General features: G+C 49.0%; 1 protein-coding gene across 1 annotated transcript in view; it reads right to left on the bottom strand.

Moving 5' to 3' along the window:
- EFNB2 (ephrin B2) overlaps positions 1-23166 on the bottom strand; it is a 49753-nt gene extending 26587 nt beyond the window's left edge. Inside the window, exon 1 of the mRNA XM_086328637.1 lies at positions 22347-23166. Within this exon, the coding sequence (XP_086184763.1) occupies positions 22347-22468 (122 nt within the window). The 5' untranslated portion in view covers positions 22469-23166. The remainder of the gene's footprint in view (positions 1-22346) is intronic.
- Positions 23167-27101: the final 3935 nt, after the last annotated feature.

The following is a 27101-nucleotide window of genomic DNA, read 5'->3' on the forward strand; positions in this document are numbered from 1 at the left end:
TGCATTGGCAGGCTGGTAATGGTCAATGACAGGGGAGCCATGTCTGGGGAGGAGTTAACCCAGGGGATGCTTTTTGAGAGGGAGGAATCTCAACTGCAATAAGCATATTGGATGCACTTACAAAAAGTAAATCCTGATGAAACCCACTATTCCTAATGCTTGCAAAAGCATCAATTCACTTTTCAGAAGGCATTGTGGCAGAAAGTCAGGCAAGGATTTGCTCCTTCACTCTGAAAACTGGTTTCAAGGGTTCCTAAAAAAAATTATTCCTTCTTTAAATCCATACAACAGGACCCGACACTTGAGCACTTTAGAGGTTGATTTTTTTTTACCTACCCTGCTTATTTAACTTATATGCAGAGTACATCATGAGAAACGCTGGGCTGGAAGAAGCACAAGCCGGAATCAAGCTTGCAGGGAGAAATATCAATCACCTCAGATATGCAGATGACACCACCCTTATGGCAGAAAGTGAAGAAGAACTAAAAAGCCTCTTGATGAAAGTAAAAGAGGAGAGTGAAAAAGTTGGCTTAAAGCTCAACATTCGGAAAACGAAGATCATGGCATCTGGTCCCATCACTTCATGGGAAATGATGGGGAAACAGTGGAAACAGGGTCAGACTTTATTTCTGGGGGCTCCAAAATCACCGCAGATGGTGACTGCAGCCATGAAATTAAAAGACGCTTACTCCTTGGAAGGAGGATTATGACCTACCTAGATAGCATATTCAAAAGCAGAGACATTACTTTGCCAAAAAAGGTCCGTCTAGTCAAGGCTGTGGTTTTTCCTGTGGTCATGTATGGATGTGAGAGTTGGACTGTGAAGAAGGCTGAGTGCTGAAGAATTGATGCTTTTGAACTGTGGTGTTGGAGAAGACTCTTGAGAGTCCCTTGGACTGCAAGGAGATCCAACTAGTCCATTCTGAAGGAGATCAGCCCTGGGATTTCTCTGGAGGGAATGATGCTGAAGCTGAAACTCCAGTACTTTGGCCACCTCATGCGAAGAGTTGACTCATTGGAAAAGACTCTGATGCTGGGAGGGATTGGGGGCAAGAGGAGAAGGGGACGACAGAGGATGAGATGGCTGGATGGCATCACCGACTCGATGGACATGAGTCTGAGTGAACTCCAGGAGCTGGTGATGGACAGGGAGGCCTGGCGTGCTGCGATTCATGGGGTAGCAAAGAGTCGGACGTGACTGAGCGACTGAACTGACTGACTGACTATACAGGTATATAGAACAGATATACCAGCGCTCAGCACACTCATTTCTTTAATTGATGAGCGATTAGGGTTTCTCAGTGGACAAATGATTCGGGCTGAATTTCCTGCACACGTTACCACTAAGTGCATTAAGCCCAGAAATTCCTTTGCCTCCCAGGAGATTTCACGGTTGTTGTTTTTTAATTGAGATATAGTTGATTTATGATATTATATTACTTCCAGGTGCAACTACCTTGTGATTCAAAACGTGCATGGTTCTCCTCCATTTACAATTATTATGAAATATTGATTACAGTCCTGTGCTGTACAATGTACCCCTGTAGCTTATTTATTTTATACACAGTGGCTTGTGGCTCTTAATTCTCTGCCCCTCCCACCTTCCTTTGCCCGCCCCCCTCAATTAATAACCACTGGTTTGTTCTCCATATCTGTAAACTTTTCTTTTTGGTTACAATCACTAGTTTGGTTTTTAGATTCCACACGTAAGGGATCACAAACTGTACCTGTCTCCGGCTCACTTACTAAGCAGGCAGGATGCCCTTCAGGTCTATCCAAGCACCTTCACCGTCTCTAAGGCAACAGGGAGCAAGCAGAGTCAAGTGAGGGTAACGACCGAGACGCCTGCATCTCCATCAGAGACGCTATGATGACAGAAAGTAGGACCCGGATGTCAGGACTTTACAATCCGGCTTCCTGAGGGCAGGCAGCTCCCAGGTGTGGCTGACAACACAGAGCATCCAAGTGCTAACATCTGGTAGATGCTTAAAGAACCAGCGGCAGCTAAGACACACACAATAAATTTAAGTCAAATCTAGTGCCATGAACTAGCTGCAGATGGCAGGCACGGAAGGGATTCTGAAGAAAGGAGGAGCTGGAGCTGGGATGGGGCTGGGGGAGGTGGGCGGGAGGGTGGTGGTGCTGAGAACCGAGCGAACCACCCCAGCAGGTTGCGTCTCTGGACACTCAGGGGCGCTGCAGGTGGAGTTCTGGATTCGTTCTCCCCAGAGTCATGGGTATCGGCAGTTTCCTGCAACCCTTTCCTGGTTACAATGCAAAGCCGTGCGCCACCCCCAGAAGCGAGGCTGCTTTTGAGCACTGACTCTTCCGTAAGTGAGCACTGATCATAGCACCCTCCACCACGGTCTCCATTCAGTCCCCGCACACGGACCTGACACAGACCAGATGAGGACACGCGTGCCGCACTCGAGATGTGACAGGAAAAGCCCCCGCCCTGCACACTTCTCAGCTCTGGCTGCACTGCCTTAAAGCGTAAATCAGGTTTGGGGAAATGCAGCTTTCTCTCAATTGAGCTTTTCATAGAAAAGCCACACAGTTAAAGGCAAATCAAGAGAAAGAAAGTCAATCCACGTGCATGCCTCTGCCCAGGCGTCAGAGACCAGGGTCCGTAGCAGACTGATGGATCCACCTTCGTGTCCATCTCAAGCTGTGTCCAGGGAGCCAAGGACCAAAGGGTGAGGGGAAAAATGGACCAGACGTGCAACTTGTGTTTTCAGTGTAATGTTACAGAGCGATCTGGACAGTTGGTGAGAATCGCAGAATGTGTGTGGGAAGAAAACGGCGTGGATGTCCTGATAGTATCATTCCCGAATGGAAAACAACGTGTCCCATAGGTTAAAGCCCAGGCAGTGACCATAGAGTTCTGTTTTTGAAGCCAGGTCACTTATATTTGCATTTTATCACCTCAAGATTGCTCAGAAATGTTAACAAGTCAGACCACACAGAACATCTGTGCCCTGAACATTTGGTAATAGTAAGACACTTGTCTTATTGTTGACTTGGGAATTTTTTTTTTTTTTTAAAGAATTATTAGGGTGGGGACAACTGGCTAATTTTAAATTACTACACTGACTCTGCCTGTTGTTTAGTCGTTAAGTCGTGTCTGACTCTTTCATGACCCCATGGACTGCAGCCTGCCAGGCTCCTCTGTTCATGGGACTTCCCAGACAGGAATACTGGACTGAGCTGCCTTTTCCTTCTCTGGGGATCTTCCTGACCTGGGAATCTTCCCTACTAAGGGATTGAACCCTCATCTCCTGCATTGGTCGGCAGATTCATTACCACCAAGCTGCCAGGGAAGCCTAGTGACCCTACCTAGTGAATATCAAGCGCAGATTTCCTTCTGTGTGATGAGATCATGTCCATTTCTATAGCCAAAGAAGCCCAGGGGAAAATCCACACGTTTGTAACCCATGCCACAGAGCTGAGGTTGTTGTTGTTCAACCACATCCAAAAAGGGAAAAAAAAAAAAAGTGGTTAGGGGTCTTCGTCAATAATATCTACTGGCTTTTGATGGAAAACAAAGAACAAAGAGACTCACACTGTCTCATGTCCTACATAGGAGAGCAGACACAGTGGGTCAGACCCCCTTCGGGGCCAGGGGCTCAGAGTCAGGGCAAGTTACCCTGCTGCCCTCCTGGGAGGGGGAGGCCCGTCTTCCCACCCATCGGGGGGCTCACGATCAGGATGGCTGCCCAGAGTGTTGGGGCTGTGGTTCTGGGTCTCTCCCTGGAGGGCTTCCGTGGGAAGGCATAGGAGTGGGGTGAGCCGAGCAGAAACGGGGAACTCCTATGGTTTTTCAGTTTTTCCCAATGAATCACTCCCAAGCAAGACAATAAGATATGGTGACTCTGAGCCAAACCCAGGGACAGTATAATGTGGAACAAATGGAAACTCTGAGTAGGGTTTCTGACGTTTCCCTGCCTGAAATTTATTGTGATGATGATTATTTCGGTCGCGCCACACAAGTTGTGGGGTCCAAGCTCCCCAACCAGGGATGGAACCTGTCCCCGCTGCTGTGGAAGCACAATCTTAACCACTGGACCGCCCGGAAAGTCCCTGATATGAAATGCTTTCCTAGTAGGATCTGTTTTTATCTTCTGATTACCTATCAACCTGAATCCAAGTTTTTAAAAGTTATTCACCAAACTAGACTCTTAACACTTCCACGGGGAATACTCTGAATCAATCTAATAACCTAAATTAGACTTTAATGTTTAATAATCTAAATTAGATCTCTAATAATCTCAATTAGATATTTCAACTCCATATTCATCACTGTGGAAACTTTTAAAATAATGCAACCATTATGTGACACAACATTTTTTTTTAAATTTATTTTATGGGAGTAGAGCTGATTAGCATGTGTTGATTTCTGCTGTGCCCTCCTTCCCAGGTGGCTCAGCGGTAAAGAATCCACCCGCAGTGCAGGGAACACAAGTTTGATCCCTGTGTTGGGAAGATTCCCCTGGAGAAGGAAATGGCAACTGACTCCAGTATTCTTGCCTGGAGAACCCCATGACAGGCTACAATCCGTGGGGTTGGGAAGAGTCAGATAGACATCTAATCAACAATTCCTGCTGTGCAGCACAGGACTCAGTGATACATACACAGTACATTCTTTTTCATATTTTTTCCATAAGGTTTGTCATAGGATATTGAATATAGTTCCCTGGTGACACAAATTTCCTTAATGCTTTAATCCACACTAGGATCCCATGCTTGTTTAAAAACCTGGCATAATGCAGTTAAAGCCGAAACTTTCCACTTAGAAGAGTTTAGGGGTCATGACAGATCTGAGTATCACACGTTACCTTCTCCAGTCTGGACCCTTCTGTCGACTAGCATCGCACGCCCAGGTTTCACAGGTACATCAGATGGGGCAATGGTTGCCTGCCTGCCTTCCGAACCAGGCCTGACGGAACAGTGAGGTCCACAGGAGCCAGGAGCTGAGATGCCCAGGGCTGGCTGGTCACGGGCCCACAGTTATTCTCCCCACCCCCTCACGGACACCCCGTTTTCCTTGCTTCTCTTTTCTCCCTTTCCCACTCCTCCATTCATGCCTCCATCATAACATACGCCCCTCAGGACAAGTGCAAGGACTTCTCACACTTTTCTCTGAGGTTGCCAAAAATATGTAGGTTGAACCTAGAAGGACAGCCAAATCACTGTGGCCCCTTGATGCTCAAAGAGTCTGAAAATACTTGAAATAAGGAGCCCTTGCTCTCCTGAATGCAACAGCACGTCCAGGTAGATGACTGGAGAACACAGGGAACTGCCATAGTAATAAGGGCAAATTGATACACTGCTGCCAAATGCAAAAACGTCCTGCTGACCCAGAGCAGGAGAGATGGGAATGAAAGGATGCAGACAAGAACGACCAGCTTCTGGGTCCAAACAAATAACCGGGCCAGGCAAACGCCCTCCAGACAGGCATGACCACCGAGCTTCTTGTTTTAAAGTGTGTCAGCTCCGACTTGGAGTCCTCTCTGGGTACTGTGATACACACACAATTTCAGCATCTCTCTGAGTATCTAATATTTCCACGTACTTGTGGCAGGTATCGTCCGGCTGAGAACAGGAGCACGTCACTCATATAACAGGACCCATGCAAACCCTGCCGCTGTGCAAACTGGGGGAAAGGGACCAACAGGTGACACTCTTCTGCCTCTGAACAAAACGCCGAGCGAATGCAGTTTCCGTGTCTGAGTGAATAGACCTGACTTTGGCACGCGTGTCTGTCAGTCACTCGGTCGTGTCTGACTCTTCACGACCCCGTGGACTGTAGCCCACCAGGCTCCTCTGTGCATGGGATTCTCCAGGCCAAGAATACCGGAGTAGGTTGCCATGCTCTCCTCCAGGGGACTTTCCAGGAGACTGCAGGGATCCAACCCAGGTCTCCTGCAGTGCGGGTAGATTCTTCACCGCCTGAGCCACCTGGAAGCCCATGTGTATGGCTGATTTTATTTTTCCTTTCGTTTCAGAATTACATCATTAGATGCCCATGTGCACACTGCCATATTCCAAACGGAGAGCCAACAAGGACCTACTGTAGAGCACAGGGAACTCTGCTCAATGTCATGGGCCAGCCTGGGTGGGAGGGCAGTCTGGGGGAGAATGGATACATGTATTTAATATATGTATGGCTCAGTCCCTTCACTGTTCACCTAACACCATCACAACGGTGTTGTTAATTGGGGTATACCCCAACACAAAATAAAAAGATTCAAAAAATATTACGTCATTAGAGTTTATGATTATTTAAGTAAATGGCTAAGTTCAGTTGAAAATACACACACATATGCATACACAGAGCGTGTTGCTCTGCTCATTTCGCTGACCAGACAGAAAACACAGACGCCGATGGTCAAACGCAGGGCCTTTATCTGAGGCTGCTTTGAGCTACTGGATGGTGGACTTGGGGTGACTGTCAGCTTTCTGCGTTTTTTTCAGAATTCTCTGCGATAAACATCAAATGCCTTTGTAATCTGATTAGAACATTATGCGTCAAGGTCCAGTTTGAAAAACAAACTACTACATTCTGGAGCAGTCTTTCATGATTCCAGTCTCAAATAAGATTTTCAAGGCCTGTAGACTTTTACACTTTTGGGGGATGCATTTCCTGAGAACGCAACTAAATAAAATTATCGTTCTCTGAACTGCAGTCTAGTTAACGAAGCAGTTCTTGAATCTACAAAAGCTGTATGTGGTCACATACAAGTAGTTTATTCAAAAAGATGAAAACTATGGGATACAGTTTCTGCTTAATCATTCAACTGCACAGATCTGGGAGTTGGCTAACATTTCAGGCACGCTTGAGTCCCAGCTTTAGGAACAAGTTTTTATTACCCTAACAGTTGGCACACCCCAAATCATACCACAGAATAGGCTCATTCACAAGCCAGAGTATACTTAAGTACACTCTGAGTTTACCATGTTTTGGAAAACATGCATTTTCCCCAGAAAATGCTTTTATTTTTAATTAAATGTCAGAGGCTGCAGGAAGAAGAGCAGTTGGTGTGTAAACCGCTGTCTCTGAAATTCTGAATGAGGACAAGCCCGCTACTGCTCTGCTCGCCATGGCACACCTTCCTAACTCCCTCCTGAAAACGACGGACTCGGTGCTAGAGATGAGCCCAGATCCTTAACCCTGTGACCTCCCCACGCATTTGGGGCTTTGCAGGGGTGGAGCTAAAACAGCATTAACACAGCACCCCGAGATTCCTTCCAGAGATGCTCAGTGCACTTGGGAACAAAAAACCCCCCTCCCCCCAAAATGACTTAAGCTCAGGAGTTTGTGAATTTGATGGCACATTTCATAAACAGGCAGGACTTTCAGGCTTGCCTTACTTCCGTTTAATGCTAGATTGCTGCTACGGCTTAATACGATCAACTCCAAACGCCCCTAACAGAAGAGCTTGTCTTAAATGAATAAAAGCAGGGCCCAAGAAAGACTTAGGCAATACCGACGTAAGAAAGACTCGGGGAAACCGTTGTGCTGCTTTTGTGGACAGCACTTCACTGCCCCCTCTTGTACTCTAATATCAGAACAAGTGTCTGCACACTTACTCTGAAACCAGAGAGATAGTGGGGTGTCTCTATAGGGTGTCAGGCCGATACAGAATTAGGTTACCAGACCCCACCTCGGAGGAACAAGTAATTACCTTAAAACTTCAAGTAAACGCACCACTCACTGTCTTCTCAGTGGCTTGAAAGCTCTAAGAAATAAGGTAGTCACTGGAGGCTTTAGTTGGCATTTGCAGCTTTTGATTCCAATGTGCACGGTGCTGGGGCAATTGTCTGTTTTCACAGGTGTCCCTCCTTTCACACTTTTCTAGAAACAAATATCATCTGCAACATGAAACTGATTCATTCAAGGAAAAGAAAAGGTGTATAAAAGCTGGCTCTACAATTTGGACCATCACAGCAGTCTTAATCCAGGAGCTGGTGGGGGTGGGGCGGGGGTGGGGGTGCAGAGCACATCTCAAACTTCACACCAGGACAGGCAGCATCTTTTCAAGGAAAGGAAAGATGAGAAGCACTGAAATTCACACGGCGGTGAGCACAGGTGCCCGATCCAGTTCTGCAACTCTCCAAGGGGAGGCGGACTCCTCATCTACGCAGGCACTCGAAAGAACTGTAGACTGCGGTGACTGAAGCAAGGTTTTATTTAAGTCCTGATCTGCAAGGACGCAACTCCGGGCCCCCATTCTTGGCCCAACGACCTCAACCTGCATTTGGCAGTATGTGTGTGCAGGGCGGTGTATCCTTTCATTTCAACTTAATCCATTTCCCTCTGTCATTCTACAATTACCGTACAAGTCAAAATAATATCAAATTTCACAGCCTCCAAGGCTGCACAATGGGGCGAAAACTGACTCCCTTTGATGTTACTCTTGTTTGTTATCTGTGATATAAGGCTCAGAACACTGGTGGCTTAAAGTGAATTTCAGTCTCCAGTGCTCAAAGACATGATGCTCAAGCTTTAAATTTTATTTTCGGAAAATAACACAAGTAGGTATTTAATTTTTTGATCCCTACCACAATTTTCTCCATAACAAAACCCTCCAATTCACAGAAGGCTCGCCTTTAACGAGCCGAGGTTGGACTAGATACATCTTTAGTGGTTAAGTTAGAATTTAAGAGTGGGAAGGGCAGAGGTCATGGGTTCCTTTTCTCAGGTTCACAGAGGCTAGTTAATCTCCAGCATGGAATTAAAAACAAAAATCAACCACTGGGCTCAAAACACACACCAAAAATTCAAGGTCTGTCTTTATGGAAGTGACCCAAACATCTCCTTCAAAACTTTCCAAAAAAAAAATCATGATGCCATGAATTTTGTAGCTAAAGGGTTGGGGGTTGGGGGGTGAGGCAGGGAGGGCTGGAAATGCTGGGATGTGCCTGGGAAAGCGGCTGGTGGAGGGGAGGGTGAATCACCCAGGCCAACCTCTGTCGGGCTGGCCCGACCACGCGGCCCCATTATCGAAACAAGAATTTCGTAACCCTCGCAGGCGGGAGCCGGTGCAAGCAGGCTTCTTCCCAAGTGTAATTTGTTTGCGCCTGTACGGTCTTGCTCCAAAGCATGCTCTTAGCAAGAGTCTATAAAGGAAGGTGGGACTCTCTCTATTCACAGCTGAGGGCCCAGAAAGAAAACCCAGAAAACCAGCTTTCCTGCAGAAAGCCATTCGAAGGGCATTTCCAGCCAGGTCTCTGCTGTTTCAGATCGAAGTACGGACCCCCTGTGCTCAGCTACCTGAGTGGGAACACCACAGGGAGGAAAAGCAGAAGGACACTGTCCAGAAACGGGCTGGCATCTTAAGGAGATGGACCTGGGATCTCCGCGCAGCACCACCATCGAGGGCCCTTGAGCATCCCTTTCGTTTCCATAAACACACCTTTTAACTTCTAACAATTGTGCCCAATGAGAGAGACCATCCAGCCACGTTTTATGCGTGAACGAAACCTCTCCCCTTTGGTGGGGAAAACAGACTTGAAAGAAAGGACATGCCATGGGGGTGGGACGCCGGCTCTCCAGGCTGGAGTGTGACCCTAGGACTGTTCACCACTGGCCCCTGGGGCTCCCAGCCCAGTTTGCCCCCCTGTCAAGTGAGGGCTCAGTGAGTGTCTGTGTAATAGTAGAAAGAGCATTTTCAGAAGTAAGGTTTAAGAAAGAGGCAAGATTCCTGGTCTCTCTTGCCATGAGCAGAGAATCCTCTTGCCAGGCAAGCATCAGCTACCAACACAATTTAGAAGGCTGCCCGCCAGCCCTTCACAGCCACCTACGCGGTTGCCTTCTGGAGAATTCCTCCTTCCTCACTCCAGAGAGGGTCAGGGACAGGTCTGCTGTGGGCAGGTGATGCTGACCATTCTCCTGCACCTCCCCGGGCTGGGCCACAACCCAGGGAGCAGGAGCAGAAGACAGGAAGAGAAAGCAAGCAGTTCCTGAAGTCAGGTCTGCGCCATGATCATCAGAAAGGAGGAAAACCAGACTGGGTGATGGATTCCCTTGCAGATCACCCCCAAGGTGTGTACACTGGGGAGAAAAATGTGGATGGCATGCCGCCGTAACTTTGTGGACCACATATTTCCTGCTCGGTCGCCACCAGCAGCCTGGGATGAGCTGGACCGAAAAACAAACACGATGGGAGTTCACCACCCTGAGTCACCCAGGCTGCTACTGAACTCCAGGAGGGGAACTGGACCATGATGAGATAAGAGGAGGCCCTGACTCGGGCAGGAATGAGGGCTGGAGGTGTGAGAGTCCCTTATCAAGCCCCCAACCCACGCCAGGGCTGCACATGAGCAGACCCTGAGCCCTGAGGGGATGCAACGGGGTTGGGGAGGATCTGCTTGGGAGTCAAGAGCATCCCAGGCCCACTGATCCTCCCCGCCTCGCTTCCTGAAACAAACTGCTCCAAACTCGCCGAACATCAAAAGCCAGATGGGCTACACTGAATGAATCCACAGGCAGGAAGCCAGAAGCCCAGTTTGCTGTAGAAATAGGCCTGGACTTGATTTGAGTCTTCTCAGCTCTGACAAGATGGAAGCTGGCTCAGATCCCAAAATCCAAAATAAAATGGCATTTAATTGTGACTAGACTCTAAAAAAGATGTCATCCTATCTCCTTAGCTTGACACGTGTACAGCATCGTACCCCACGGAACTGTCCACGAAAACCTGACCTTGTCTTCTCCCAGCAAAGAGACGATCAAATGCTCCCATTTTTAAAAGGAAAATGTTAATAGTCAGAGGAGTAATACTCAATAAATGCATTATTAATATGATGGACTTTTGTAACTGTCTAGCTTCCATTGGGTAAAACCTTGTTATCAAAGATTTAAAGGATCCATTTAGAATCACATGTCCATCACAGGAAAGACTATAAATCAAGATGGACAGGCGAAGAGTGATACCCCAAACCTCCTTTCAACCCACCTTGTGGGTACTGCTTTGAGCACACGTAGGCTGCACTGGGTTATGTGATTTCTAACCACTCCATGCAACAGCCTGAAAAAGAGAGCTGGAGACTTTAGAGGAAGGATCCTGGAGTCAGAACACTCAGGTTCAAATACAGACTGTAGCACCTATGAGCTGCATGAGTTGAGGCAAGATGAGGAGCTAGTCTCCGCCTTGGTTTCCCCATCGCTGTCACAGGGGTCATGACAGTTCCTCCCTCAAGTGGTCATTATGAAGTCTGAATGAGTCAGTATTTGTGGGCAGTTAGAATAGTCACAGCCCCCAGCGTGTGCTGCAGGCAACTGTCATTCAATGAAACAGACTGTGCCCACCAGGTGAGGAGGCTGCTAAATAAGCAACGGCACAGCACTGAATGCCGAAAGGCCGCCCGGCTGCTTCGAGTATTCATTCAACAACCCAATGGCTTCCCGTGCCCTGCCCATTAAGGGGGCTCGCCCAGGATCCAGCCCTTCCCCAGCCCTGGTGGAGAAGCTGAGTGAATTCAGGGTTATGAATGTTACAACACAGCACCAGGGCAGGAAGCAGAGGAGAGAGCATCCAATTTGGTAACAGAAGGGAGCTAAAAAGGTGCTTCCCGTGGCAGCGAAGCATGCGAGATGAGTGGAACACAGGCGGCTAAACAGGGACTTTAAAAGGTGCAGGCACCACGTCCTAACCCTTACTAACATTTTATTTACTTGGCATCTGTATGTAGAAGGCAAACTGAACCAGACAGCCAGGCGTACAGTAGATGCTCAGTTAACTTTCAACAGGAGGAGCTGACATGTATCGGTTCGTTGTGCCATGTCCGGAGCTAGAATCTTAATCCTGAGCACAGTTCTAGCAGGCTTCTTCTTCAGTCCTGTTAGATCACTGTCCCCCACTTTAGAAATGGGACAAGTGAGAAACACAGGGGGTTTTGCTCCCAAAGCTACATAGCGAAAAAATGACTAACCTGGGAGTGGGCTCCTACAGCCAGATTCCAAGGCCCGTCCTCTTAAGCAAACTAAAATAGCCCTGGCCTGGCTCACTTTGCTAAATTGAATCACCTGACCTTTCCATTATCAGCACAGACCTTCTGAAAACCAATAGCTTCTGCTAGTTCTCCTGAGAGTAAGAGGGCTAGAATCGCTGGGTTAGCTGTCCCGCAGGGTCTATTTGTTCACTTGTGGGCATCTGTCTTCAAGCTCCACTGAGACATAGGAAATGAGGCAGATTATTAAAGACATACGGTGTAGACAGTGGCCACCCTTAGCTGAAACGTGTTTCTTTGATTTACTAACTGTGGTTCTGTTTCGGAGATCTCCAGGGATTTTGCTTAGCGATACTGTTGTCTCTCCTGACTCAGTTTCCCCTCCCGTAGGAGGAACGCCAATCCCTTTCTTCCTCTGTGCCCATGGCCACCCCGGCCACGCAGCACTGCATAGGCCTTATTTGCCTTCCCCATGGGATACCCTTACTCCCTTAGGTTTAAGTCTTTTGAGGGTAGAGACTTCTCTTTTCTGTATTCTCAGAGCCCAGCATTAACAGATCTCACTGTTCACAAATGCTCATCCAACAAATCGGTGAATTATCTACCATCAGTGATGAACCAGGCAAAAACAGAGGTCAAGAGCTGGGAGACAAGGGCCTCCGATTTCTTCAGCGATCCAGGGCTTTCTTCAGTGATCCTTATCAGCCTTTCAGAGGATGGTGATCTAATCTTGAGCCATTTTCCAAAAAAAAGTTGGAAAGAGGGCAGCCGTTCCTAAGGTGTGGCATCAGCTGAGAGCTTGTTAGAAATGTGAATTTCAAGTCCCACGCAGCCCTCAGGAATCCGGAACTCTGGGGGAGGGCGGCCAGCCTGTTTTAACAAGTTCTCCAGGTGATTCTGATGGTTCTAGAGCCACTGGGCTGGAGGGAGCACCCCAGGATCAGGTGATTTGTTAACAGGGGCAGCCAGAAACAGACCTCTGGGTTGTGACTGCTCTTTCAACTAATACTTATTGGATGTCAATGCTCGCTGGTAGAGATTGATGACATGAAAGAATTCTGCTCCCTGCCTTTTAGGGATAGGCTGGGTGGTGGGGGATTAAGACTTGCATATGAATCATGACAGTGCCATGTATCATGTTATTTCTATGCCCTGGGTATTTAACTAAAGTGCTGTGGGATTATAGGGCCAAGATTTAAAGAAACTGTGTTTGATCTACTCCATCAAGACAGAGCAGTCATTTCAGGGGAAACGGTGACCTTTAAGGACAGTCCATTTCTCATGAAGGTCCATTTTCCCATAGACAAAGTGGGGTGCAGGGCTTAGGAGAGCCTGTTTTTATCGAAAACGTACCCCAAGAACCTACTGTGCAGCACAGGGAATTCTACTTGATGCTCTGTGGTGACCTAAATGGAAAGGAAATCCAAAAAAGAGGGCTTATATGTATACATACAGTTGGTTCACTTTGCTGTGCCCAACGTTGTGAAGCCAACTATGAAGGTAGCGTGAAAGTGTCAGTCAGTCGTGTCCGACCCTTTGTGACCCCATGGACTGTAGCCCACCAGGCTCCCCTGTCCATGAGATTCTCCAGGCAAGAATACTGGAGTGGGTTGCCATTTCTTTCTCCAGGGGATCTTCCCAACCCAGGGAACAATACTCCAATAAAAATTAATTAAAAAAAATAACACAATATGCAATCATAGAGAAGGTCAATCTTATTTTTAATTATTTCCCCCATACAATTAGACATTTATTTTCTGCTGATTGGAGTTTGCAAGATTAAAATACTTACTGTTTAAAGGTCACGTATTTAACATAAGAGAAGGGCACTACACATTAGATGATATTGCTAACACTAACTATGCATATATTTGTACTGAATATAAAAGAATAGAGATGAAAATACCCTGTTTATTGCAAAAAAAAAAGTACCCCAAATACAGTTCTGGTAAGCTAATAGTGGCTCATCGGTAAAGAATTTGCCTGCCAATGCAGGAGACACGGGTTCAATCCCTGTGTTGGGAAGATCCCCTGGAGCAAGATAATGGCAACCCACTCCAGTGTTCTTGCCTGGGAAATCCCATGGACAGAGGAGCCTGGTAGGCTTCAGTTCATGGGGTCAAAAAAGAGTTGGTCACGACTGAGTGACGAAACAACAGCAACAGATCTAAGTGAAAACTGACCTCTTCTAACTTCTGCAGTAGAGGCACTCTGAGCTGCCTTGACTAGAAGCAGCCTGGCCCCACTCACTCATCAGACAGTTCCTACTTGGGACAAAAGTTTCGAGCCAGTGAGCCAGTTTAACAGGTAGAAAAAGCAAGGACTGAGATCCAGAAGTGCTTCCTCAGGTGAGAGCACCACGCTGGCCCTCAGGTTCATCAGCTGGTACGGGAGATGCTCCAGAGATGCTGAAAGGGCCGTTTCAAACATTAGCTCCGCAGCTCAGAGCTACTGAGGTGCGCAGGGTTGGGTGGGTAGCACCCGTCACCACTCTGGTGGAACGCAGGAGTACTCAGTATGCGAAAAGCAAAGAGTTCTGTCTCAGAAGCAAGCGAGACTTAACTAGCATCCGTGAATACCCATGGGCTCCCCAGGTGGTGCCCGTAGTAAGGAACCTACCTACCAATGCAGGAGACACGGGTTCGATTCCTGGGTCAGGAAGATCCCCCAGAGGAGGCCATGGCAACCCACTCTAGGATTCCTGCCTGGAGAATCCCATGGACAGAGGAACCTGGCGGGCTACAGTCCAGGGGGTCGCAAAGAGTCAGACACGAATGAAGCGATTTAGCATGCATGCACATTAATACTTGTAGAAGGATCCAAGGACTGGAATTAAAACTGGGTGCCACCAAATGTAAACTGAGAAGAAAAATCTGGATGGTTTTCGAGTTTCATACAGAAAATACCAAGAAGATGAAGTTTTCAGAGCATGTTTCATTCACAGTCTTCTGAATGCCTGCCCAGTACCAAGCAGTTAGAACATTCACCTACCTGTGCTCTCGAGAATGGAAAGAGCGAACTATTAACACTTCACTACTGCCAATTTTGTCTTCATATTTTGTTGGGGGAATTACGAAGGGCAGAAACAACCTGTTTGCCTTTCATGGCGCTTTCTCCTACTACGGTGTTTTCTTTGAAACCAGCACAGCTGCACTCACCAGCCACAAAACGCCCTGGACTAGAATTACATATTTGATATTTATACATGAAAAGGGGAATAAAGACCCTCTGCCACTTCTCCACGGGAGCCACAGAAATTGGCGCACCTGGCATCCAGCGCGCGTGCAGAACAGTTCATAAGGGATCACCTTCTCTTTCCACGGGGCCACCGGATCCAAACATCCTGATCCCTAACGCTCCTGCAAGGGGTTCTCAGAGGTAGGACGCGAAGCTGTGGGTTGGAGGCTGGCTCGTAAACAAGTGGCAGGACTTGCCTGCATCGTTTCTTTAATCGCTTTAACCCTGCTCCTCGTAGAGAGCTGGGGGCCAGGGCAATTCAGCGGCTTCTTCTGTCACTTGCCTGCCATAAATATGCACCAGCCTGCGACTGAAAGGCTGAAGGAGGCCGCAAGCTTGCTGGACATTTATCATGCTCTGTTCCCGCTAACAAGCAAATACTTTCGCTGAATGGACCATTAGGGCTCATTGTCAGATGCAGAATGCAAGGTGCTGGGATGTGACCAGCTTGTAAATGAGGGGGTGCCCCTTCTCTTAGATGAACCTGGGCAAACGCACTGGGTCTTTTGACATGATTTCTGAATTGCACTGGAGAGGAAGGCAGAGTAGCAGGCCCTGAGGAGGGCAGGTCTCTGGGCCCTCTCTCACATGTGTGGAAGTGGTGAAAGCTGCACCGCAGCGGCCAGAGAAGCAGGCAACACGTGTCAGAAAGCTGTCGCCCCGCACCGGCGAGTTGGCTCTCTGAGAATTAGGAACAAAACCCACGAGGTGGGTCTAAAGCAGAATAATTTCGATTTAGTGAGGATCTTCAGACACGGGACGCGTTCATCTAGAAAGTCACCACGCTGTTTTTCCGAGGATGGCCACCAAATGCCCTCTACCCACTCCAGCAAGTCAATCACCCTGGGGGGTTTGTAGCTTTCGGTATTCTCAGCCTCTTAAAGAGTTCAGACTTTCCTAAAAAAATGCTGAGACTTTTCTAAGACGCCAAATAGGAGGCAGAAAAAGCAAAAATCTCCTTTCTGGCCTGACCTAACTTGCCGATGCCACTCTGCCTGGAACCCAATCACAGCTTCAAAGGCCGACTTTGGTTAATGACTAAAATGCAAAATGTGCACCTCCAAGACAAAAGCCCGGCCTATGGACAGAGCTGTTCAGGGCACAGGCAGCAAGAGCCTCTTCTGTTTTTAAGTCTCAAGCTGGCAGCAATCACACTTTTCCAGCCTTACCGTTTCCCCAGTGGGGGCCTGTCCCATTCAACTCAACTCAGGGTTAGGAGTGAAAGTCTCCACCGGGAGGGGCATTTTGGATTACTACCTATCCGAGTGAAGACGCAATTCCCCCTGTGATTTTGCTTAATTACACATTTTTTTTTCCCCTGGGGGTGGGAAACAAAACTCAGAGAGGAGCTCCCTGGCAGAGGCGGGGGATGGGGGGTGATATATAAATGTTTAGCTCAGCTTTTCCCTGGGCTGGGGCTGAAAGATGGCTGAAATCAAAAGGTCTGTGTTTTCTTTTCAGGTCCCTGCGGCCCTTCCTAGCCCCTCTGGGCTCTGTTCATCCCCAGCAGGTCCCTGCCTGGAGCCCAAAGAGATGAAGGCAGGTACCGCCAAGGGCGGCTAATCCTACATTACTGCGGCCCCTGTTAGGCCAGGAGTTAAAAAGGAAAAGCTTGCAGGCCTGAACTCACTGCAGTGAGCCGAGGTTTTAATCAGCCGCAACCTCAACCTCTGGAAAAGGCAGTCAATGGGAACCTACCTTGGCCATATTATCCGCCACCAATGAGCAAGAACTGAGCCATCTTTTCTTCCCGGCTTCAACCATCCCAGGCCACAAGGGGGGCTTTCATACCTTCTAATCCGAGTTTCCAAGTCTGTATGGCTCCCACATAATAGCCAACAGCCTGAAGCAAGGGCCTTCCTTTCTACACTCTTTTCAGAGACGTGTCATTCCCCACATCCAGCTAATCTATATGTTGCCATGGCTTCACCCTTTATCTGCCTTTACATCTTATGAACTGCATGGATTTACCACATTATTTTTATCTGAAAGACAGAAAATGGTGGTTTTATTGCCATACAATCAGATTACCGCTGCTAGCTTCTCTATGCCTTTTTACCATACTTCAATCAAAAGGGATCCGTGTCTTTTTACTCTGCCCTTGATTTACATTACATCTGTAAAGACCCAGTCTGGGTTGTAATCCCCTTATTAACTATGACCAGGGTTGATTTGCCTAAAAATAAAAGCAAATTGTGTCAGACCCTTTCACTTTGTTTTTGATTCGGAACTACAAAATGGATTACTAAAGAAATCTTCAGAGTTCACACGGCTCGTATAGTACTGAATTTAAAATGAGAATTAAACAAGTCAAACAGGAGAGCCACGTCCACGGTCTACATTTTCCATCATGGGAGAAGGGCTGAATTGCCTATGTCTTTGTGTTCTTTGGCTTTAGAGAGACAATGAAGCCACAGGAGTTTTTCCAAGCTGTTCGGAACTCTGTCCCTTCCCTACCCTACCCTTCCCTCTTGCCTTTTCTTCTCCTCCTCTCTCCCAGCCCCATTCTAATTCCTCCCCTTAAAAAAAAAAAAGGAGTGGGGGGAGCTCTTTCCTGAAAGATCTAATTCCGGACTAGCAGCTTCTAGTCTGTATATGTTAATGAAAATATTTTAAGCAATTGAACACTCCCCATTTAAGGCTCTACTTTACTGCACCAAGACCGAGCTCCTAAGTAAATCTATGCAGATATATGAAAAGTGACCTGAAAAACAGGTTTTTATGGTAGCAGCCAGAGGCTAGGCAGCCCTCAGTACCGTCTGGATGATTATTTTCCTTAGAAGAGCCCTCCTTTTCGTCTTATTTGCAGCGGGAGAGTTCAAGAATAAAGTTTTCATGGAATGCTCAAGAAATAGCCTGCTTGTTCTTTTTCCTTTCTTTTCTGATGAGGGTCTCAAGTCTGTATTTCCTTCCCCCTGCCACTCCCATCCCTGTGACACGTCACTGCAGTCACGCTGGGATCTCGAATCACTTCCCATTAGGTGCTCTCGCTGGAGACGTAGGCGGCTGGTGGGGGCGGGGGGGGGGTCACTCTCAGCCACCCCCGGTACTACCTGAATTATTTCAGTGCCAGGTAGCAAAGTCCCTCTGCAGGTAATCATCATGCTGACCCACCAACCAGAGGATTCCTCTCGGTGTATTTCCAGATAAAAGGTTTTACGATAAGGATTCTGAATATACCGCTGACTCTTCAGCTGACTCCGTCTGGAGGAAATCAAGCCCATCAGCAAGCAGTTCTCAGCTGGTACGGGGCTTGATGGCTCATTTACCTGTCCCCCTGCTTCAGCCCGGCACGTTTCGGGACGTGGGAGTCATTTGCATGTCTTTGCCTCCTAGGACAAGTGTCAAGAGCTACCCTTTTTGAAAGATTTTGAACGAAGTGCTTAAGGAATCATCTTAACCTCCAGCTCCCATTTCTGAAGCTCGAGGCTGTAATTGCTGAGGTTAAAAAGTGCAGTCCCTGGACACACAATTCCCAAATCAATTCTCTCCTGGTCTGAAAAGAAGGCTCCCAAGCCTGCGGTGAGATCCCGAGGCCGCCCCGGCTTTGTGCTCGCCCTGGCTCGGTCGTCCTGTGCAACAGCGACAGTCCATTACCTACAGTTTATCATCCTGACAAAATGTGAGGGCTGTGGATGTGAAAGCACGAACAATTCCACCCCTGGTGCTTTGTGCTTTTTTTTCCCCCTCTCTATATTAAAACCGACAAGATTAACCCAAATGCAAACTGGGGAGCATAGTTCAAGGGGCTATTGAATCCTTGCTGAATGTGCATTTGTTTACCTACAAAAATAAGAATTTCAGACACAATGGAAGGCCGGCCGGCTTATATATGGTATTGAATGGACTGTTTAAACAGCACTATCCATTGTAGTTTATTTTATCAATCTCTGACAGGTCTGTATTTATTCAGAGCCTGACTGTGGTGGAGCCTAAGTATTATAGGTTATCTGGACATTATCCAGCCATTCTTTTGTATCAAGTCAATCAATATCAGGAATTCACCATTATGTAGGGGAAAAATGACCTGAGAAAAGCAAAACGCTTGGTTAACTAGTATATGGGGCATATACTAGGGAACAGCACTCCTAGACAGAAGAAATGAACGCTCCAAATTCAACAAAGCTAGTGTAATTCATTCCAGAATTCCATACCAATACAGACTTGCTCACTCTAAAGTGAAGTTAATAATAAATATATATACGTGTGTGTATTTTAAAGCGTAAACCTTTTTTATTTTTGGCAAAAACATCATGCTTGGAAAAAATTATTCTACTGAAACGTTAATTAGCAATGAAAGCCAGGCTCTGCTTTTCTCTCCAGAGTTAAAAAAAAAAAAAAATAGCTACACAACCGAAATGGCCACAGTTGACACAACTCTTCCTTGAACCTGTGGACGCAGGGGCTAACTTTTTAGTCAGTAAAACTTCTTCAAAACTGTCCGGGGGAGGGGGGGGGTGGGTGCGGCGGGAGAAGCGGACAGTGTGATTGAAGTAGTTATGGAGACGGTGAATTTACAAAGGATTTTCTGGACTGTGTCTCCAAACAGCTGCTGTGTGCTCCCTCTGTCCACCACCTGCTAAAAAAGCTGACCTCCGAGTGAAACAAACCTAATTACTGATGGCCTCTTCATTACAAGTGAATTGTTCTACACTTGGACAAACCGATGGGCGACTTCAATGCAGTTGATTACTCTCCTGCCACGTTTCCTGACTCCCCCCCTGGAAATAAATATGCACCCTCCCCTAACAAACAGAGCAACTCCTTGGCACCCCCTTTTTTTTTAAATTCATTCTCAAACTTAGAAAAGGCTCTTTTATAGCATTCCCCCAGGAAGAAATCTTTCTGATCTCTCAAGCTAGCATTCAGCTGCATAACTGAGTTAAGTAGACTTTCGCCAGGGAACAAACGATCCTCTCCTCTAGGCCAGCCATTATCGTGAGGATTATAGAAGAAATTCTCCTCTTGGGGGCCAGAGACAGCTCACCAACAGCAACACTGTCGGTGCAGGGAGGCAGGCTTCTCCACAACCAGGCCTCCAGGAGGGCTCTAAATCCGAGCCCAGCTCAGAAGAGCAGCCTGATCCTCATATCAGGCTAGTGAGTATCAGTCACCAGTTCCCCCAGCATCTTAGAGGAAGAAGATATTCAGGAGGAAACCGTAGGCTGAAATAATTACTGCACTACCTTTATTGTTTCCAAGTAGCTATTTGCAAATCCCACAAACCAGTAGTTAATAATGCAAAAAGGTGACTTCTACTGAGCTGAAACCTGAAGGGGTTAATGGGAATTTCTTTAAAGACAGGGATGTAAAAATTAAATCTTATTGGGAGGAGGAGGAGAGTGGAAACCCAAACCCAAAAACCAGCCCCCCAAAGCCAGTCGGTGAGTGAAAGTGCAAGGCAGGCCCAGGGAGGAGGCGAGGGCCAGCTCGGCGACAGCGCAGGGAAGAGTGACCCCTGTAGGCAGGAAGCGAGCGCCGGCCGCCCTGGGCCGGCTCCACGGGGCCCGCTGCCCTGGCCCGGCTCCCGTCTCCCAGGGTCCCGGGTGCCCGGGCCCAGGCTCCCAGCCCCGCGTTCTCCCGCACCACCCGGCGCCTCACGCTGCGGGAGCGGAGGCCAGCTCTCACTGCCAGCACTTTCTCAGCAAATACAGTATCTTACACCAAGGTGAGGAAAGAGAAACACAAGTCCATAAAGATCAGGCTACAGGGAAAGAAACCGCACTGAGTAACTTTTATTATACACGGGAGCAGTCTTGGGATAAAGCCATCCGGCCTCGTGCAAGAATCTCGGTTTCATCCGCTTTATAGCCGTGAGGTTTTTTCGCTCTTTACCAGGGAATTCTTGGTTAGCATGTTGGTGAATCTGTAATTCACCACTTTTAAAAGCGTGGATATAATTCTCTGATTGAGACGTGATCTTCCAATCAACCCCATCCCCACCCCCATCGCTTTATTCCTAAATCCACGGCCAACTCAGCTCAACTTCGTATTAGGTCATTGATTTCCCTTCTGATCTCAAATGCTGACTCTGGGAACGACCAGTGTCTTCAGACTTTCCCCCCAAGTTTCCCAAGGTCAAAAAATCCTATGGTTCTGTAAAATAATTTTGGCTAGGATTTGAAACGTCTCCCGAGAGTGAGGTAATAATGCAATACTGAGTGCACAGCTGACTAATTACCAGTCACGGCCATATACGTATATATATTATATATGTATATTTCGAGATGGATCGCCTTTTCTAAATGCTAAACGTAATCGGGCTGCTCACACTGAAACTTAATCTCCGCCAGGCCTGGCTTCTTCGGGCTGCACCTTTCAATAAAGCAAATCGGACCCAAGGCTCCCATTCCCGGCCAGGCTCCCCAAGCGCGAAGGCTTCAGGAGCTGTGTGGCGACTGGGCAGGGCCTTAATGAAGCTTTTGCGCAAAGCATCCTTAAAATCAAGTTAGCTTTCGGGACCACAGAGTCCGGCCCGTGGGTTTAGAAACGAAGGGAGAGGCCGACCTGCAGACGGTTCCCCGGGAGCAGCCGAAGGCCGGTTTCCCGGGAGGGGAGGGAAGGGCTCGCCGCCCGAGTTCTGGGCGAGCGAGCTCCCCGCGCACCCTCGGGCAGGCGGCGCGGCGCCCAGGCGCTCGAGTTCCGGGCGGCCCAGGGACCCCCGGCTCCCTTCTCCCGGGAGCGCTCCGCTGCCCCCCGGCCTGCTTGCCCCGCCCGCCCAGCCGGCCCGGCCCGCGCCCCGCCGCTCCTCTGGAGCCCGGCATCCTCGCGTCTCCGGAGCCCACCAGCTTCGGCGCGCCAGCCGGCCCTGTTTGTGGCCCCGTTCTCCGCCCTGGAGAAGTCAGGGTCAGGGATCGCCATCGGACACCTCTCCGGACGTGACACCCAAGTCAACAAGGGGCTTTTTTTGCGCCCGGGAGCCTGTTCACAGGGCGAAGAGGACGAGGAGGGCGCCCCTCAGGGCCGGCGCTCCGGCTGCAAGGCCGAGCCGAGTCACCACAAAGCGAAAGGCGGCGGGGGTGGGGGACGAGGGGGCGCGAGGGATCGAGCATCCAGAAACAGACTCCGAGGCTCGGCGGCCCGACCCATCCTCCCTTCGGGGCTGCGCGGAGCGGCGGACCCCGGGGCGGCGAACGAGGGGCATTGTGGACGCTACTTACTTGGAGTTCGAGGAATTCCAATAGATGGGTTCTAAAACTATCGATCTGGAAATCGCAGTTCTGCATAAAACCATCAAAACTCCCCAGCAGTACTTCCACAAGGAGTTCCTCCTCGCGGCCATGGCCAAGCCGCTCCCAGCTCCGCGCGCTCCTGGCGCCGGAGGAACGAAGTGCGGGCCGGGAACCCCAGTCCTCCGGGCAGACACGGGGGAGACCGCAGGCAGCTCCGGGGCGCGCCGATCAGCAGCTCCAGCGGTCGCCGAGGCACGGGGGCGCTCTCCGCGGGGGCCCTCAGAGCGCGGGGCGGGAGCGCACGCGCGGGGCGCGGCGGCGCGGCGGGCTCGGGGCTCCGGGGCGCCGCGCCGGACGCAGCTCGGACAGCCGGCTCCCGTGCGGCTCCAGGGTGCCGGGCGCCGGGAAGCGGGGAGGGCGCGCGGCCGGGACACAAAGGCGGAGAGACGACACGGCGGCGGGCGCGGCGCCCCGAGCGGGGCCGCCTCGCACTATAGATCCAGGGGGCCAGGCAGCGGCCCGAGCGCGCGGGCGCCGCTTCGGCGCCGTTCCATGTCCCGGAGCGCGCGCGGGGCGCGAGCGGCGAGGGGCGCCTCCGGGCGCACGGGGAGCCTCCACAGTCCTCGCGGATCCCAGCCCGCGGGGCAGGCAGGAGCGGGGGGCTCGGTCCTCACCGCGAGCGCCAAAACGCGCGCGCGGGGCTGCGGGGTGAGGGGAGCCCTTTGTGCGCGGGGAGGGCGCCGGGACCAGCTCCGCGCGCGGCTCCTCGCTTCGGCCGGCGCCGCCGTCTCCGCCGAGCAGAGTCCGCTCGGCCGGCGCGCTGTCAGAGCGCTATAAACGCGGAGCCCCGCCCCGTGGCGCACCGCCCATTGGCCCGCCGCGCGGCTCTCGCCAGCCAGTTGGGCGGCCGGCTTGCCCGTCAGCCTCCACCCCGCCCCCCACCCGACAGTGGGCGGTGCCAGCTGACAGGTGAGCCCCGCCCCCGCCCCCGGGCGGGCGGTACGAGCTCAGCAGCGCCGGGGAGCCGGGGCCAAGGGGGACTGGCCCGCGCGCGAGCCCCTGGCGTCCCCGGAGCGACGGCGTGGAGACGCTAGGCCCCAGGGGGCGAGCAGGAGCGCGGGCAGCGTGGGCCACCTGTCCCCGCGCCCGGCAGCGCCCAGCAGCCGCGATCTCAAAGCCCAGCAAGCACCCTGAAGTTCGGCAGAGACACCACGGCGAGGGCGCCCCTTTTCCCTGCGGAGGGGAAGGCGGTGGGTTTCCCGAGGGTCTTCCTCCTTAAGAGGCGGAGAACTTTCCCCCCCAAAATCTGCGTAGAGGGGCTCGCGGCCCCTCGCGCAGCCCCTAGCCATCCCCTCTCCAGGGCTTGGCAGTGACGCTTCGCACACCTGATTTCTGCGCCAAATGCTGGCCGAGGCGCCCGATCCCAGTGCACGGGGGCCGGGAGAGGCAGAGCACGTCTGCCGGGGATCCGGCGGGGTGGCCGAGCCCCGAGGCCCTGGCCCCACGAAGGCAGCGCTTCTCCCCGCGCGCACCGCCGGACAGTCTCCTTGATCGGGACACGCTCACACCTCCCCAAGGTGACCGCGAATCTCGGGGGTGACGGGGACAGAGAAGCGGAGGGGAGGCGGGCATTCTTTTCTCCGAGTCCCTTTGGAGCGCGGGCCCCCGGAGCGCCGCGCCGCGCCGCCGCTTCCGCGAACCCACAGCGCCCACTAGCGGCCGGTCTGCGCGCTCCGCGGCCACAGCGGAACCCTCCGGCGGCCGTTACTCCGCGCGCGCGTCCCGCCGCGCAGAGGGGCCGCGGGCGAGATCGGCGGAGTGAGGAACCGCGGCGGGAACGAGGCGCTGTGCACGATTGCAACGATTCGGTTTGAAAAATTTATGTTGCATACCTACCTACAGCATGCTTTAAAAAATTCCTTTCTACACCAGGTTTCCCTTAATGTTTTAAACGCAAAGAACCGGTCACTACTATTGCTACGAATTCTTAATTTTTAAGACGGATTATCCACTAAATTTAAAACAGAATTATTTATATGGTAAAAAAAAAAAAAATCTCGTTTAGATAGTTTGAGTTTCCCTTTCCCTCTTCTTTGTAATAACTTTGGAAGGGTTTTATAGTGCATTCAGTATTCGGTTTTTGGACATTAAGAATGTACATTTCAACTGGGAATGTTAAAACTTCTGTGAAGGCTACTTTTTGAGGCTGAAAATACCAAGGCAGGCGAGGTACCCAATACATTCATATTATTCCAAACAACTCTTTACAAGAAGAAAACAACTATATTCTCTGCATTTGCTAGTTTTCAATGAAAGACTCCAACTTGCTAAAGTATTTTAAAGTCTCAAAGACAGCAAACCGATTGGAAGTCACCTGACTCCCAGAGGACTGAAAAACTGGGAGCGAACAGGAAGTATATTTCACGTTTTTTTTAATAAGCTTACATTTAAGGGATTCATTTGAAACTTAATATAAAGCTAGCTTATAACCCTTTAAAAGTACTAAAACCGAGTGTCTCAGTAGCTGTTTCACATTTAGCAACTTACGTTGTAAAATTTAAGTTGTGACCTCTTAGTGCCTACATCCTCTCTCCAAGTAAACCAGAGGAAATAAAGGAAATTTGCATTGTCTGAAAATAACCCTGGCTTCCATTTTTAGTCAATCAGATATTCTCACATCCAGAGCATTTTACCTTGGGGAAAATGTAAATATACATGTTTAAATGGCTTCCTTTTAAATAAAAAAGAATAAAGTGTGTTCTTGACCAAAAAATAAAATTACACCAAACGATTCCTATTATGTAACTTTAGTGTGAATCTCACTTTCAGTAAAAGTAACTGTAGGAAACTATGTGAAAACCACCAGCAGTAGCACCACCACCGCTCTTTAATGACAATAACTAAAAGCATCACCCCAAGTCACTTGTATCTATTGTACGTATATCTCCAAGGAAAAACAACCAGTCCCATCTGCCTGTGTGGGTCAGGTTAATAGCTCTTTGTATTTGGACTTCATTGTATTTGGACTTTGTATTTTACAACTGGGAGAAACGTGGTTATTTTTGAAAACCTGTAATTCTACCGGCACGTATTTAACCCTACATCTAAAAATGAGATTTTATTTCAGCAAAAATTACTTCAACTACCTCCAGTATTAAGGAAGAAATTTTTAAAACTCTAATCAAACTTTGAGGGATTTCAGACATAACCAAATATAAAAGTTGATGGATATAAATTTGAATAAACATAGAATGAAGTGGTCAATATAAAAGTTCGATAGTGGTAGTTTTAAAAATAAGAGGGCAATGAATTTTGTCCAAGTAAATGTGCCTTACTAGTCATGTTCCTACCCCTTTGGGGTTCATACTCAAGCTTTAGTCTTTGGAACTTACTTTTCTTACATACTCCTTGTACAGTATTCCAAGACTTACTTTGAAAGACACCTTTAACTTTCAAAAAACTAAAGAAATGTCTAAGTTTAACATTACAGAAAAATTGCTGACGTTTGATTCTTGTGGATTCAATGTTGTCAAAGCCGTGAATTTTCTAACATGGCTGGAAGCCTCTACTGCACTACATACAGTTCATGTCCTACAAGGTACTTAAGTTGTAAGAGCTCTTCCCCCGAGTGACACTTTGCTTGGTCTTCCAGGTTAAGACCTTTCAAAACAGAACTCTTTCTTAGATCACCTTTGCCACACATTCCTGCCCCATCAGCTTATAAAATTCGTATTATTACACATTGCAGCATGCTAAGTTAGTGTCTATTAGTTTGGTAGGAAAAAAGTATTAGTCATTACATAGGGTTCTTGGTCAAGAGAGTAATTTTTCCCCTTTGGCAAGTTTCATGACAACTCATACCTTATAGACCCTAATATATTCTTTAAGGAACCAAATACCATTCCTTTCTACTACAGATGGCTTCCAAGGTGACTTTCCAGTGGTAAAGAACCCACCTGCCAAAGCAGGATATACAAGAGAAATGAGCGTGATTGCTGGGTCAGGAAGATCCCCTGGAGAAGTAAATGGCAGCCCACGGCAGTACTCTTGCCTGGGAAATCCCATGGACAGAGGAGCCTGGCAGGCTGCAGTCCATGGGGTCACCAAGAGTTGGACACAACTGGGCAAACACATAGTAATCTAATAAATCTCCAGCTCAAATGATCACTGCTCTTATATTAATACAGAAGCACTGTATGTGGAAAGAATGTAGGTATGGCTCCAACTAGCTGGGGAACCTGGCACAAGACTTCATGTTAGATCCAACCAGTCAACCCTGGAGGAAATCAATCCTCAATATTCACTGGAAGGACTGATGCTGAAGCTTCAGTACTTTGGCCACCTGATCCAAAGAGCTGGTAGACTCTGATGCTGAGACACTAAAGGCAAAAGAAGGGGGCAATAGAGGATGAGATGGTTAGATGGCATCACCGACTCAATGAACATGAATTTGAGCAAACTCCGGGAGACAGTGAAGGACGTTAAGTGCCTCGTAGGTTATGGTTCGTGGGGTTGGAAAGAGTTGGACACGCCTTAGTGACTGAACATGCTGAGATTCCCACTTTGTGCACTGTTGAGATACAGACATCCTGTGTAATAAATTCTGCTCTCAACATGTAAGGGGTATTACTAACCAGCAGTCTCCATCAAACCATTTTTGCTCCTTTATCCCATTTTGCAGTAAGAAATTTCATAGTACCTAGAACCAACTGGAATTATATATTCCTTTAATTCATGTTGTCA

Source organism: Bos grunniens, chromosome 12 (assembly GCF_055505025.1).
Source record: "Bos grunniens cultivar Pamir isolate PY7600 chromosome 12, Bosgru_T2T1.0, whole genome shotgun sequence".
Classification (NCBI taxonomy): domain Eukaryota; kingdom Metazoa; phylum Chordata; class Mammalia; order Artiodactyla; family Bovidae; genus Bos; species Bos grunniens.